Source organism: Rhincodon typus, chromosome 1 (genome assembly GCF_021869965.1).
Source record: "Rhincodon typus isolate 14 chromosome 1, sRhiTyp1.1, whole genome shotgun sequence".
NCBI classification, from domain to species: Eukaryota; Metazoa; Chordata; class Chondrichthyes; order Orectolobiformes; family Rhincodontidae; genus Rhincodon; species Rhincodon typus.
The window spans coordinates 2976272-2993011 of NC_063332.1; the positions used below are offsets into that span (position 1 = coordinate 2976272).

At 45.3% G+C, this 16740-nt stretch overlaps 1 protein-coding gene across 1 annotated transcript in view; it reads left to right on the forward strand.

Moving 5' to 3' along the window:
- Positions 1–16740, forward strand: part of LOC109925295 (probable carboxypeptidase X1) — a 59470-nt gene that overhangs the window by 7200 nt on the left and 35530 nt on the right. Inside the window, exons 3-6 of the mRNA XM_048600380.1 lie at positions 1719–1832; positions 3415–3524; positions 8662–8801; positions 13690–13774. Coding sequence (XP_048456337.1) covers positions 1719–1832; positions 3415–3524; positions 8662–8801; positions 13690–13774 — 449 coding nt within the window. The remainder of the gene's footprint in view (positions 1–1718; positions 1833–3414; positions 3525–8661; positions 8802–13689; positions 13775–16740) is intronic.

Consider the following 16740-nt stretch of genomic DNA (forward strand, 5'->3'; position numbering starts at 1 on the left):
CCCCACCCTCACACACACTGTACCCCATCCAACTCCCCGACCGTCACACACATTATACCCCATCCAACTCCCCGACCCTCACACACATTATTCCCCATCCAACTCCCCACCCTCACACACACACTGTACGCCATCCAACTCCCCCACCCTCACACACACGGTACCGCATCCAACTCCCCCACCTTCACACACACTGTACCCCATCAAACTCCCCCACCATCCTACACACACTTTACCCCATCCAACTCCCCACCCTCACACACACACTGTACCCCATTCAACTCCCCAACCTCACACACACACTGTACCCCATCCAACTCCCCAACCTCACACACCCACTGTACCCCATCCAACTCCCCCACCCTCACACACTCTGTACCCCATCCAACTCCCCCACCCTCACACACACACTGTACTCCATCCAACTCCCCACCCTCACACACACTGTACTCCATCCAACTCCCCACCCTCACACACACACTATCCCCCATCCAATCCCGCACCCTCACAAAAACACAAAGTTTGTGGATGACACATATTGGTTGTGTGGTTGACAGTGAGGAGGAAGGTGTTAGGTTCCCAGAGGATAGAAATGGATTGTTCAGATGGGCAGATCAGCAGCAGATGGAATGTAATCCTGATAAATGTGATGTGGTGAATGTTGGAAAAAGTAATAAGACCATGGAGTATTGGCAGGACACTCGGAAACTCAAAAAAACAGAGGGATCTTGGGGTGTTTGTCCACAGAGCCCTGAAGGAGACTGGATAGGTTAATAAGGCAGTTCAGAAGGCACATGGGACACTTGACTTTATCAGTTGAGCTCAGTATAGATTATAATAGCTGAGAGGTCATGTTGGAGCTCTATCGGATTTAGGTTAAGCCACAGTTGGAGTGCTGTGTGAAGCTGTACTGGAGGGGTGCAAAGGGAAATTCATCAGGATGTTGCCTGGGTCGGAGCATTTCAGCGATGGCGAGAGGATCGATAAGCTCAGGTTGTTTTCTTTGGAGCAGAGAAGGTTGAGGGGGGACCTGATGGAGGTGTAGAAGGTTATGAGGGGCATGGACAGGGTGAATAGAAAGCAGCTGTTCACCATAGTTGAAGAGAGGAGATTTGAGGAGATGTTTCACCAAGAGGGTGGTGGGGGTTCTGGAATCCACTGCTTGGGAGGGGAGTTGTGGCAGAAAACTTTGCAAGCTTTTAAAAGCAGTAGGATGAGCACTTGAAATGTCATAACATTCAATGCTGTGGGTTAATTGAAGGAAAGTGGGGCTGGTGTCAGTAATTGTACATTATTGGCGGCACAGACTCAATGGGCTGAAGGGCCTTTTCTGTATTGTGAGATTCTCTGATTCCAGGTTGTGCTAGGAGGACGTCTGTGTGACAGGTCAGCACTGTGGGGAGGCATGTACCTGCTACCCCCCACCAAATGGCGGATCTGATCGTGTGGGTGTTTCTGTGCCTCTGTGAGGGTGGTCCCCGCTTAATGAAGAGATTGCGCCAATGGAAGGGTCTGTCTAACTGGGCTGTCTGAGCCTATGGTCATATGCCAGGGCAGGTGATCTGTGCTAATACACAGTCTCTGCCAACGGAGACTCTGTGCCAGTTGGGCATTCTCTCTCTCTCTGTCTCTGACTGCTTATGGCAGTGCAGCATCCGTTTCTGCTCCCTGAGACCCAGCTTTCCTGCTGTTGTAACGTTATATCTCATGTTTTGCAGATGTTGTGAGGAACAAAAAACAAAGAAAGGAAACAGTGAAGGAGACAGTGAGAGTGGTGAAGAAGAAGAAGAAGGTGAAGAAGGTTGTTAAAGAGAGAGAGAAAGCTCAGAAAGGTGCGTTGATCCTGTTAAATCTAAACACGTGCAGAATAACAGGATAGAGGTTGTTGTCCGACATTGCCACATTCCCAGCAATTGATCAGGAACGGTCCCTGATTGATTACCCACAGGGCAGTATGATCATGTGACTGGCCGAATTATCCACCAGACCAGTTAGTAGCTGCCAATGGGGCTTCAAACCCCATCACATCAGCTGGTGGAATTTTAATTCCATTCACCAATTGGGAATTGAAAGCTAGTCTCAGGGACTTTCATCAATTGTTATTAAAAACCCATCTGGTTCACTAATGTCTGCTATCCCCCCCGCCCCCACTATATCTCTCAATCCCTTTAACCACAAGAGCTATATCTATCTCCTTGCTTCAAAACAATGAATATTTTGACCTCAACCACTTTCTGCGATAGTGATTTCCATAGGCTCTCCACTCTCTGGGTGAAAACATTTCTCCTCATCTCAGTCCTAAAAGGTTTACCGCTTTTCCTTATGTACTTTGTTCCGGACTCTTCCACCATTAGGAACGTCCTTCCTGCATCAAACCAGTCTAGTCCCATTGGAGTTTATCCGTTTCCACAAGAAATCCCCTCTATATTTTCTAAACTCTAGTGAAAACAATCATTATCATAATCAACTCAACCTTCCTCATACATTAGTCATGTCATCCCAGGGATCAGTTTGGTAAACCTTTGATGCACTCCCTCGATAGCAAAAACATCCATCCTCAGAAATGGATACCAAAACTGCTCTCAGTCTTCCAGGTGTGGTCTCATCATTGTTCCAATCCTATCAATGTCGATGGGACAATGTGGACGATGGTGACTGGATCTGTCCCCTCTGTCTCCAAGTTCTTCTCCAGCCCTGAGGAGATGACATTAACCTTGGCACCGGGCAGACCACCAACCTTCAGGCCTCCTGCTCCCGGCTGCAGAGAACAATCTATCCATCCTCTAATGATATTGTCCCCTACCGCAACCTCATTGCTCTCTTCTCCCCCCACTTAACTGTCTCCCTGTCTCAAGGTGCTGTGGTCAATTTGTTCATCCTCCCTGCAGTCCCCACTCTGGTCCACACAGCTTGCAGGAACGTGGGAACTGTTGGACAATTGCAGAGGACAAGGTTCCTCTATGTGAGCCTTCTGGGTGCCCTGCCTCACTGCAATAACACTGCCCTGTCCTGATCACAGACCAATGAATGACATGATCTGAAGGGTGTGACACCCTCTGAAGTAAACTGCCCAGGTAATGTTCCTCTTCCCTGACGGGATGTACTATCTGCAAGCTCAGACTCCAGCTCCTCACCTCAGATCTGAAATTCCTAAAGCTGCAAACACTTACTATAGAGTGTTTACAGTGGACCACACTGGTGTCCAGCAGCTCCCACATGCTGCAGCAGCAACACATCACCCACCCTGTCATCACTATTGTATTTGATTTAACTTATAGATTAATTACTCAGGATCTCCTGCCCTTTACACTTCACTGTACTGATACATTGTTTTTATCAATGAAAAAACCATCTGTGTAAGATCTGCGTCATTTTGGGACTCATTGCCTTTTCCTGGTCTAAATTGTGCTTTAGAGTGCCCACCTCTGGGATTAGAGTCCCTGGGAGTTGAGGACGGTCAGTTGACAGCATCTAGCAGCCTGAGAATTGGACTGGGAGCTCATCGAGGGCGTCTCAATATACAGGTCAGTGATGTCAAAGATCCACACGTTTCCTCTCTGACATTCAGCACACTGGTTTATTTTTAACTGTGGCTGAGCCAACATTAGTTGCTCATCCCTAACTGCTCTGAAGAGATTGGTGGTGAGGAATGTAGTGGAGTTAAAAAGTGATAAAGGACAGTTTCCATCCAAGGACGTTAAAAGAAATGGGAAGCACATTGAACTTTCAGAGTTCCCTAGATACAGGTGTCATCCCTCTGGATTCAAACAGCTCGAGCAACTCAAGACTGGGCATCCATGAGGCGCTGTGGGCCTTTAGCAGCAGCAGAATTGTACTCCAGCACAACCTGTAACCTCATGGCCCGGCATATTCCCCACTCAACCATTACCGTCAAGCCAGGGGATCAACCCTGGTTCAATGGAGAGTGCAGGAGGGCATGCCAGGAGCAGCACCAGGCATACCTGAAGATAAGGTATCAACCTGGTGAACCCACCAAACTGCACTCATCCATCTATTGTGATCTAACCTTACTACCCAATCTACCATGCAGCACCTGGTTGAAGGCCTTACTAAAGTTCATGTGGGTAATGTCTACTGCTCTACCTTCATCTATCTTCTTGGTCACCTCTTCAAAAAAAATCTCAAATCAAGTTTGTGAGATACGATTTCCCACACACAAAGCCATGCTATCCCTAATCAGTCCTTGCCTTTCCAAATGCATGTAAATCCTATCTCTCAGAATCCCCTGCAACAACTTACTTGTCATTGACATCATGCTCCCTGGTCTGTAGTTCCTTGGATTCTCCATACAGCATTTCTTCAGTAACAGCACAACATTGAGGGGAGGCAATAACCTAGTGGTGTTATCACTGGACTGTTTATCCAGAGACCCAGATAACATTCTGGGGATCTGGGTTTGAATCCCGCCACAGCAGATTGTGGAATTTGAATTCAATAAAAATCTGGAATTAAGAGTCTAATGATGACCATGAATCATTGTTGATTGTCGGAAAAACCCATCTGGTTCACTAATGTCTTTTAGGGAAGGAAACTGCCATCCTTACCTAGACTGGTCTACATGTGACTCCAGACACACAGCAATGTGATTGACTCTTTACTACCCTCTGGGCAATTAGGGATGGGCAATAAATGCTGGCCTGGCCAGTGTTGCCCTCCAGTCTTCCAGTGCCTCACCCACAGCTGTCAATTATACAGGTATCTCTGCCAGGGTCCCCACAATTTCTTCCCTAGCTTCCCACAATGTCCTGGATACACTTGATCAGGTCCTGGGGATTGATCTACCTTTATATGTTTTACAACCTTCAGCACCTTCTCTTCTGTAATATGGATCTTTCCAAAACATCACTATTTATTCCCTGAGCTCCCTTGCTTCCATGTCTTTCTCCATAGTAAATACTGATGTGAAATATTTGTTTAGTATCTCACCCATCTCCTGTGGCTCCACGCATATATGACCTCGTTGATCTTCAGGAGGCCCTATTCTCTCCCGAGTCACTCTTTTGCCATTAATATAGTTGTAGAATCTCTTTGAATTCTCCTTTACCCTATCCAGCAAAGCTACCTCATATCCCCTTTTTGCCCTCCTGATTTCCATCTTAAGTGTGCTCCTATAATCCCTATACTCCTCAGGGATTCACTTGATCCCAGCTGTCTATACCTGACATCTGCCCCCTTTTTCTTGAGAAGAGCCTCAGTATCTCTTGTCATCCGGTGTTCCCTACTCCTATCAGCCTTGCCTTTCACACTAACAGGAACATGCTGGCCCTGAACTCACATGATCTCGCTTCTGAAAGCTTCCCACATGCCCGACATCCCTTTACTTGCGAACGCCCTTCCTCAATCAACTTCTGAAAGTTGATTCTATCAAGATTAGCCTTGCCCCAATTCAGAACTTTAACTTGTGGACAAGGCCAATCGTTTTCCACCACTATTTTAAAGCTAATAGAATTATGGTCACTGGTCCCATTGTGACCACCACCCCCTGCCCCACTAACACCTCAGTCACTTCCCCTGCCTTATTTCCCAAGAGGAGGTTGAGTTTTGCTCCTTCTCTAGTAAGGCCATCTACATATTGATTGAGAAAGTTTTTTAACACACTTAACAAATTTCCCCCCATCCAAGCCTTTAACACTATGGCAGTGCTAGTCTGTGTTTGGAAAGTTAAAATACCCTACAATTACAACGGTATTATTCTTACAGCTATCTGCAGCCTCCCTCCATATTTGATTTGATTTATTGTAGTATTTGCTCCTTAATTTCCCGCTGACTAGTGGGAGGCCTATGGTACAATCCCACTAAAGTGATGATCCCCCTCTTTCTCCATTCCACCCATTTAGCTTCACTAGATGATCCCTCAGGAATGTCCTCTCTAACAACTGCCGTGTTCTTTCCCTTCATGAAAATGTCACTCCCTCTCCTGTCCTGCCTCCCCTTCTATCTTTCCAACAGCATCTGTATCCCGGAACATTAAGCCGCCAGTTCTGTCCCTCCATCTAAAATTCACGGCCACAGCATTCAGGAGAGATTTTAGGAAGCACTTCTACACACAAAGGGTGGGAGAGGTTTGGAACACTTTCTTCCACAAATGGCAGTGGATGCTGGATTTATGAAGTTGTTTAATGTTAAATCTGAGATAGATTTTTTTTTTGTTTAGCAAAGGTATTAGTGATATAGGCCAAGCCAAAGGCAGGTATATTGAGTTAGGCCACGGATCAGCCATGATCTCATTGAGTGGTAGAACATGATCGAGGGGCTACTCCTTTTCCCATGTTCCTTGATTTTATTTTAAATACAACTTCAATGGAAATGAGTCCCATTCAACTTACAAAAAAATGATATTAATCCCTTCATTGCAATAAAAATGATGCATTTATATTAATATTCCAGAGACACTGTCACATACAAGATACACTATTGTGTCAGACTGACAGCATCTTTGGGGCGTAGAATCACAGAACCATAGAAATAATGCAGCATAGAGAGGAGCCATTTGGCCCATCTTGTCCATGCTGACTCAAAGATCCCTAGATGCCCTTTCTAATATTATCTTCCCACACGCAGCCCATTGCCCTGTAGCCTATAGCACTTACGTACAGATCCAGGTACTTTTCAAAACAGTTTAGAGTCTCTGCCTCCACCACCAACTCAGGCAGCAAATTCCAGGCACCCACTAAACCCTGCGTAAAAAGGTTTTTCCTGACATTCCCTCTAATCCTTCTGCCACTTTGCTTGATTCCATGACCCCTGGTTTTTGAACTTTCTGCCAAGGGAAGCCGGTTCCTCCCATTTACTCTATCTCTAACCCTCAGCAGTACATCTCTGATCTAGTATTCTAACCCTCTTGAAACAAATGCTAACATTGCATTTGCCTTCCTAACTGACAACTGAACCTGCATGTTAACCTTAAGAGAATCCTGAACAAGGACTCCCAAGTCCCTTTGTACTTCAGATTTTCAAAGCCTTTTCCCATTTAGAAAATAGTCTACACCTCTGTTCTTACTATCTCACACTCTCCCACATTGTATTCCATCTGCCAATTCATCTGCCAATTCACTGTCCTAGCCTGTCCAAGTGCTTCTGAAGCCTCCCTGAATCTTCAGCACTGCCTGTGCCTTCACCTATCTTTGTGTCCTTTGCAAACTTATCAACAATGCCCTCAGTTCCTTTGTCCAGATCATTAATGTATAATGTAAATAGTTGTGGTTCCAACATAGACCCCTGTGGAACTCCACTAGTCAGCAGTTGCCATTCTGAAAAGACGCCTTTTTCCCTACTTTCTGCCAGTCAGTCAATCCTTGATCCATTCCAGTACCTTGGCCCTTCTGTGCGGCACCTTGTCAAAGGCCTTCTGGAAATCCAAATAGATGACATCCACTGGTTCTCCACTAATTTCCTCATTACTTTCTCAAAGAAGTCTCCAAATACACTGCAATCTCATCCTTAATGATGGATGCCAAAATCTTACCAACGACCAAGGTCAGGCTAATCAGCCTATAGTTTCCTGCCTTTTGCCTCCCTCCCTTCTTAAACAGGGGTGTTACATTGGTCACTTTCCAGTCCTCTAGGACCTTGTCTGACTGCAGTGATTCCTGAAAGATCACCACCAATGCCTCTACAATCTCCTCAGCTGGCTCCTGCAGAACTCTGTGGTGTAGTCCATCTGGTCTGTGTGATTTATCTGCCTTCAGACCTCTCAGCTTCCCCGGCACCTTCTCCTTAGTGATGGTCACTGCACTCACTTCTGCCTGCTGACTCTCTTGAAGTTCTGCAGTGCTGCTGATATCTTTAACCATGAAAACTAATGCAAAGTACCATTCGGTTCTTTGTGCCCCATTACTACCTTTCCAGCCTCATTTTCTAGCAATCCAATGTCCAGTCTTGCCTCTCTGTTACCTTTTAGATATCTAAAAAACCTCTTGTAATCTTCTTTTATATTACTAACTAGCTTACCCTCGTATTTCATCTTCTCCCCCCTTATTGTTTTTGTAGCTACCCTCTGCTGGTTTTTAAATCCTCTGGCTTCCCACTTATCTTCAACACGTTTATACTTTTTTGTTTGCTTTTCTGCTGTCCCTGACTTCCCTTGTCAGCCCTGGTTGCCTCATCCTCCCCTTAGTACGTTTCTTCTTCCTTGTGATAAATTTCTGCTGTGCCTCCCGAATTAATAAATGTTGTTTATCGTCCACATACTGTGAGCCCGGCTGATGATCCTAAATTAGTTGTCAACATAATTCTTCACACACTGAGGATTTTTTTAGCAAAGAAAGGTCAGTGGTCAACTGTCAGTCAATCACTGTTGCATACTCCCTGTATCTCTACCAATCAGAGTCCTCTACTAACCAACCAGCCCATTGCTCTCCTAAAGTTTCAGAGTTATTTTCCCTATACATTGACATTGCTGCATATTGTTCTGATGATTCATCAGCTGACTAGTTTTATTTGATTAGATTCCTGCTGAGGACTGGCAGCAATTTAAGGAGCTCCCACTGGCTTTGGGATTGGACTCAGAACCCTCCTCAAGAGAATTTTCCTGAGAATCAGAGGCATCTCCCATTGAGGCCAGCAGTTTCAGGCAGCATTCCCTTTCTCTCCCTGATCTCTCTCTCTCTCTCTCTCTATCTCTCTTTTGTTTTTGTTTAGGCTGGTCTCAATGACGGTGACTGGTACGATGGGGCCTGGTGTGCTGGCAAAGAGGACTCTGAACAATGGCTGCAGATTGATTCCGGTCGCTTGACCAAGTTCACTGGGATCGTTACACAGGGCAGAAATTCCATTTGGAGGTGAGCCGTGGGAAATGATTCTCCTCGTCTCTCTCTTTGGCGTTTTAACTTGTGTGTCTTTGTCTGGTCAGTATGAGCTGTGATGACACTTGGAGGCAGTGAGTGGCTGAATGGGGTTTGGACTGAGGGGAGTGGTGTGCCACAGGGAAATAAAGAGTAAGAAAGGTCTTCAAGATTTTTTATTATCTCATGGGACATGGGCGTCGCTGGCTGGTCAGCATTTATTGCATGTTCCTAGTTGCCCTTGAGAAGGTGGTGGTGAGCTGCCTTCTTGAACCGCTGCAGTTCTCCTGCTGTGGGTTGACCCACAATGCTATTAGGGAGGGAATTCCAGGATTTTGACCCAACGACAGTGAAGGAACAGTGGTATATTTCCAAGTCAGGATGGTGAGCGACTTGGAGGGGAATTTACAAGGGGTGGTATTCCCATATATCTGCTGCCCTTGTCCTTCTAATGGGCAGCTCCTCATGGTTGGACATGAAGCCCCACCTCCCCCAGGCGAGATTAGGAACCCAGGAACGGGGGCCGTCCAATCATCCCATTGAACCTGCCCTGTCATTCAATCCAATCATGGCTGATCAAAATCTTCACTGTATTTCTCAGACCCAATCCCCATAACTCTGTACACTATGAGGAACCCAAAATCTCTCAATCTCTACTTTCAACATACTCAAAGATTGTGCCTCCACAGCCTTCTGTCTCAAAAAATCCAAAGGTTCACAACCCTCTGATCAAAAACGAAGTCTCCTCATCTCCGAATTCAGTGGCACCCAGTGTCAGACTCCCCATTCTAGAACCTGTCTATCCTTGAAAGGGTTTTCTACATTTCAATGAGATCACCTCTCGCACTTCGAAACTCTCGAGAATGTAGGCCCAGTTTGTCCAGTCTGTCTTCATAGGAGTGTCCCACCATCCTAGGAACAAGTCTCGTTATCCTCGGGTTCTAAGGAAGGGTCACTGGGCCTGAAACATAAACTGGGTTTCTCTCTCCTCAGATGCTGTGTGACCTGCTGAGTCTCTTCGGCATTTTCTGTCTTTGTTGCTGCTGAACCTTTGTTGCCCTCCCATTATGAGAATGAGATCTTTCCTGAAAAAAGGTGACTGTTAGAAGAATAGATGCATTCGGAATCATCTTTCAAAATCCTATCAGCTCTAGAATGGTTTGTGCAGATTGCACTGACCAGTGCATACACTTTAGAGACTAATGTTGAACCATCACTTTAATGTGGGGATCATCAGGCAATGAGTGGGTACAGATCATTGACAAAAACTGTATACAGGACTCCAGCCGTCCAGCCAAGCTCCTGTACAGCTTTCTTTGGTGCTGCTGTACTCAACTCCTCTCATGATCAAGGCTAACGTTCCATTCACCTTCCCAATAGCTTTCTGCCCCTACATGTTAGCCTTCAGTGATATTTCACCCAGGTCCCTTTGTACATCTACATTTTCCAGCCTCTCACCATTAAAGAAATACTCTGCACATCTGTTTCTGTGACTAAAGTGGATAACTTCACATATTTCCACATTATATTCCGTCTGCCATGTTCTGGCCCATTGACTGAGTCTATCCAAATCCTCTGAAAACTGCTTTACATCTTCCTCACAACACATATTCCCACTGAGAGATAGTAGGAACTGCCGATGTTGGAGTCTGAGATAACAAGGTGTAGAGCTGGAGGAACACAGCAGGTCAGGCAGCATCAGAGGAGCAGGAACGCTGATATTTCGGGTCAGGATCCTTCTTCTGAGCTTAGCTTTGTATCGTTCACAAATTTGGAAAGATTAAGATTGATCCTCATCTCCAAATCATTGATAGATATTGTGAACCATTGGGGTCCAAACAATGACTGATGTGGTGTCCCGCTTGTCAGAGACTGTTAACGTGAGAATGACCCATTTATTCCTGATTTCTATTAGTCAATCATTAAACCATGTCAATACATTACCTCCTGTACCTCATGCTTTAATCTTTCTAACCAGTCTTTAGTGGGGACTTTATCAAAAGCAAGCTGAAGATTTAAGTATATACCGTGTTAGTAATATTGTAGAGGAAGGTTGTGGGGATTATATGTGTGATATACCATGAGTAACTTTAATTTGCACATAGATTGGACAAACCAAACCAAACCAGCAATAATGTTGTGCAAGAGGATCTCCTGGGGATGGGCGATAAATGCCAATCCAACCAGTGAATGGGTGAATAGAGAAAGCGTAAGTGTTGCCTTATTAAGTCCTGCCGAAGGTACAGAGCCCATTGCTGGGTCTGAGGCTGGTTGTGAAGGCAAACCAATCCTGGTGGGAGCTTGGTGCTTAAGCTGCCTCCTGCTTCTTATTAAAACAGCAGCTATTGACAACATTCAGTTTAAAACCAAAGCTCTCCAGTTTGAACAAAAGCTCTTTAGGCAGTAAAAGTGATTTCTCTGACCAGATGGCATCATCTCAGAATGAGGGGTCAGCCATTTACGACAGAGATGGGGAGGAATTCCTTCTCTCAGAGGAGAGTGAATCTGTGGTATTCTTTACCACAGAAGGCTGTTGAGGCTGGGTCATTCAGTATATTCAAGGCTGAGAGAGATTGTTAATGTAAGGGTACCCATGAGGACGGCCTCAACCGAGATCTTGGGTCCATGTCGCACTATAGATGACCCCATCACACTGTACACTCTCACACACACATACATACAGACACACACACACACACTCACACACACGCTCTCACACACACACACACACACACACACACTCTCACACACACTCACACACACACACTCACACATACATACAGACACACACACACACACACTCACACACACACACACACACTCACACTCATATACACACACACACACACACACACACATACATACAGACACACTCTCACACACTCACATACACACACCCCCTCACACACACATACATACAGACACACACACACTCTCACACACACACACACACACACATACACACACACTTACACATACACTCAAACACACGCACACACAGGCGCACACACACACTCTCACACATGCACACGCTCACATGCAAACATACACACGCACACACACTTACGCACTCACGCTCTCTCTCTCCACCCCTCCCACACACACTGTCTCTCTCCCCCCCTCACACACATACACACACACATATTTGTATTTGCAGATACATTCTATTTTGTTCAAAAAGCACACAATTTATAGACAGTCAGTCAATATGGCATTTTATAAATTCCTATTTTAGAAATAAAACCAGTCTGATTCCAAACCAAAACACAAACAGATTCTAAACAAAGATTCTCACATCTAACATGCATTGTCTGACCTAAAATGACCTTTAATTGTCTCAGTAACTTGAAAGAAATTTGGAGATTTACATATACATATTAATCAATTTAAACTTTCTAACTGATTAAAGATTTAACAGCATCTTAGGTTGGTCTAATACATATTCATCACTGATGTGACCCTTTGATCTTTTGCTTATAAATTCTGTGTCTGATACTACCTCTCTCACTAACACCTGAAGAAGGAGCAAGGCTCTGAAAGCTTGTGTTTTCAAATAAACCTGTTGGATTATAACCTGGTGTCATGTGATTTCTGACCTTGTCCACCCCACTCCAACACCGGCACCTCCACATCACGATAAGGGAATCGGGAGTTATGGGGAAAAGGCAGGAAAGTGGTATTGGGGATGATCACATCAGCCATGAACTTGATGGGTTGAATGGCCTACTCCTGCTCCTATGTTTTATAGTCTCTCTCTTCTGTTCTCTACCCATATCCATCTCTCCCCCTCTCTCTCCCCGTCTCTTTCCCTCCCTCTCTCTTTCTCTCTCTCTCTCCTGACTGTCTGTCTGCCTCTCTGTATCTCCCTCTCCCCCACCCTCTCACTCTCCCACTTTTAGAATCATCATGTCAAATAGCCATATAGCACAGAAACAGACCTTTCGGTCCAACCCATCTGTGCTGACCAGACATCCCAATTTGACCTAGTCCCATTTGCTAGCTTTTGGTCCATGTTCCTCTAAACTCTTCCTGTTTACAGACCCATCCAGACACCTTTTAAATGTTGTAATTGTACCAGCCTCCACCACTTCCTCGGGCAGCTCATTCCATACATGCACCACCCTCTGCGTGAAAAAATTTATGTGTGTGTCTAGGAAAGTGTATGTCCATTTGTCTTTACGTCTGTGTCTCTCTCTCCCTCTCTGTCCTTTCATGTATGTGAGAGAGCCTGTGTGTGTCCTTCTCTGTCTTTACATTAGTGTCTGTGTGTGCACGAGTGTGTGTGTGTGTCTATGTTTTTACATCTGTGTGTGCCTTTCTGTATTTTTACATCTGTGCGTGTATGAGAGAGAAAGTGTGTGTTATAGTGTCACAGGGTCATAGAATCACACAGCACAGAAACAGTACTTTGGCCCAGCTTGTCCATGCTGACCAGGTTTCCTAAACCAAACTCGTCCCCTTTGCCTGTGTGTGGCCCATATCCCTCTAAACCTTTCCTGCTCATGTACCTGTCCAAATGTTATAGTTATACCCAGCTCCACCACTTCCCCACAATGGCACCACCTTCTGTGTGGAAAAGTTACTCTCAGGTTCCTTTTAAATCTTTCCCCTCTCACCTTAAACCTCTGCCCTCTGGTTTTAGACTGTCCCATTCTGGGGAAAAGACCTTGGCTATTCACGAGCTCAATGCGTTCTACCCCCATTTGTCAACCTCTCTCCTCTCCCCCTCTCTCTATCTCTCTCTCCTTCACCCTCTCTCTCTCCCCCTCCTTGCTCTCCTTCTCTCTCCTCCTCCTCCCTCTCTCCCCTTCCCTCCCTCTCCCTGATGTCCTGTCATGTTGCTATCGCAGTCTCCTCTCTCTAACATTTTCTGTTTTGTCTACAGCTGGGACTGGGTTACCTCGTACAAACTGAGCTTCAGCAATGATACCTACAACTGGGTCACCTACAAGAATGGCACTAAGGATGTTGTGAGTTCTTTGGCCAAGAGTTCTGCCTGCTTTTTCCACTACTCTTTGTGAGACTGAGAGAGGGCCAGAACAGCCAGAGGGCTGAACATTGATAGATAGAGGGAGGTACATAGATAATCGAAGGAGAAAAGGAGAAGAAGGAGCCTGATGGAGATCTCCAGGCAGTGCCCACAAAAGATGTCATTTCATTTTAAGCAGGAAGGATGAAGGAGGACATAAGACAGTATAGAGCTGGAGGAACACAGCAGGTCAGGCAGAAATTTCTGAAGAAGGGTCCGGATCCGAAACGTCAGCTTTCCTGCTCCTCTGATGCTGCCTGACCTGCTGTGTTCCTCCAGCTCCACACCTAGTTACCTCAGACTCCAGCATCGGCAGTTCCTACTATCTCCAAGGTTGAAGGAGGAGTTTGGGGAACACAAAGTCAGTTCACAATTTGTATTGAGGAAGTTTCTGAGCTTTTGACACAAACAGTTGAGAGAGAGTATGATGCAGTGCTGGTGAAGGGAAATGTGGTTAAAAGGCTGAGGCCTGGGCCCTCATTATATCACAGTATCGAGTGTGCAGAAGAGACTGAGACAGAGACAGTGTTTGCTGGTAGTCAATGCCGGGCCTTTATTATTTTTTTCTTTATTTATTCACGGGATGAGGGCATCGCTGGCCAGGCAGCATTTATTGCCCATCCCTAATTGCCCATAGGGCAGTTAAGGGTCAACCACATTGCTGTGTGTCTGGAGTCACATGTAGGCCAGACCAGGTAAGGATGTTGAAAGCCAGGACCTCAAAGGTAGCAGTCTCTGGATTGCTACCTGTGCCACGTGTTAGTGAGGCTAGGAATTGGCAGATTAGGCAGTTCAATTCGTGGCTGGGGGGAGTGGTGTATGAGGGAGGGCTCTGAATAACAGGGACCCTTTCTGGGGAAGGTGGGACCTGATCGAGGGATGGTCTTCACCCAAACAGTGATGGGACCAATATTCTTGCCGGTGGTTTTGGTGGCACTGTAGGGTGGACTTTAAACTAGTTTGGCAGTGGGATGGGAATCTAAGGGAAGGCTCTGAGTTAGCTAGAGTTGTGCGGGCTTAGAGAAAAGGCGATTCAATACAGTAACTAAAAAGCAGGAAGCGGCTGAGCAGTGTAGCACTAAGGCAAGTGGAAACCAGGTAGTGACAAAAAAATGTGCAAATGTTTGAGAACAGAAGTTCTTCCGGTGAAGATGTTAGGATTCAAAAAGGAGCTATGAAAATTAGCATAAAGGCACTTAACCTGAATGCTCACAGCTTTCAACACAAGGTAAATGAGTTGACGACACAGATCATGGTGAATGGGTATGATTTAGGGGCCATTACAGAGACACAGCTGCAGGATGGTCATGACTGCAAGTTACCTAACGGCGGGTATCAGGCTATTCGGAAGGACAGACAGGAGGGAAAGGGAGGTCCTGTAGCTCTGATATTTAAGGATAACTTCTGGGCGGGAGTGAGAGATGATACAGGTTCCATGGAGAAAAATGTTGAATCAGTGTGGGTGGAAATTAGAAATAGGAAGGGGAAACAGTCACTGAAAGGCCTAGTCTACAGGCTGCCAAATAACAATATCATGGTGTGGCAGGCTATAAACAAAGAAATAACTGATGCATGTAAAAATGGTACGGCAGTTATCGTGGGGGATTTTAATCTACATATTGATTGGTCAAACCAAGTTGGTCAAGGCAACCTTGAGGAGGAGTTCATCGAATGGATCTGTGATAGTTTCCCCAAACTGTGTGTAATGGAACTGATGAGGGAGCAAGCTGTCCTAGACCTGGTCCTGTGTAATGAGACAGGAATAATTAATAATCTGATAGTTGAAGATCCTCTCGGAAGGAGCGATCACTGTATGGTTGATTTTAAAATACAGATGGAAGGTGAGAAGGTAAAATCCAATCCCAGGGTCCTACAGGAGACTACAACGGGATGAGGGAGGAGTTGGCTAAGGTAGGCTGGGAGCAAAGACTATCTAGAACATAGAACAGTACAGGCCCTTTGGCCCACGATGTTGTGTCAACCTATTATCCTACTAAGATCAAACTACCCTGCATACCCTACATTTTACTATTAGCCATGTGCCTATCCAAGAGCCACTTAAAAGTCTCTAATGTATCTGACTGCACTACCACCGCCGGCAGCGCATTCCACACGCCCACTACTCTCTGTGTAAAGAACCTACCTCTGACATCTCCCCTATACCTTCCTCCAATCACCTTAAAATTATGCCGTCTCATAATAGTCATTTCCACTATATGGTGGGATAATTGAGGAACAGTGATTTTGATTTGATTTGATTTATTACAGTCACATGTAGCTAAGCACAGTGAAAAGCTTTGTATTGGAGGCAGTACCGGCAGATCATAGCAAACAAGAACGTACCAATCATAGGGTGCTTGGACAGAGTGTGGCATACAGGTTACACTGCAGAGGAGTTTTAAGATCAACATTATTTGAAATTAGAGAGTTGCTTCATCAGTCTAATAATGGCCGGGAAGAAGCTGTTCTTGAACCTGTTGGTGGACATTCGAAGCAGTTTTTCACAGTGCTCAGCCAAAGTATATCCCAGTGAGAAGGAAGGACTCTAGGAAAAGGGGATAATCAGCCATGGATAACTAAGGAAATAAAGGAAGGTATCAAATTGAAAGAAAGTGCATGCAAAGTGGCAAAGATTAGTGGGAAACTAGTGAATTGGGAAATATTTAAAGGTCAACAGAAAGCCATAAGGAAAACTATAAAGAAAAGTAAGGTGGATTATGAGAGTAAACTCGCTCAGAATATTAAAACAGATAGCAAACTTTTCTACAAATATATAAAATGAAAAGAGTGGCTAAGGTAAACATTAGTCTTTTGGACGAAGTCAAGGGGGATTTAATAATAGGAAATGAGGAAATGGCCGAGGCATTGAACAGGTATTCTGTGTCAGTCTTCACAGTGAAGGACACA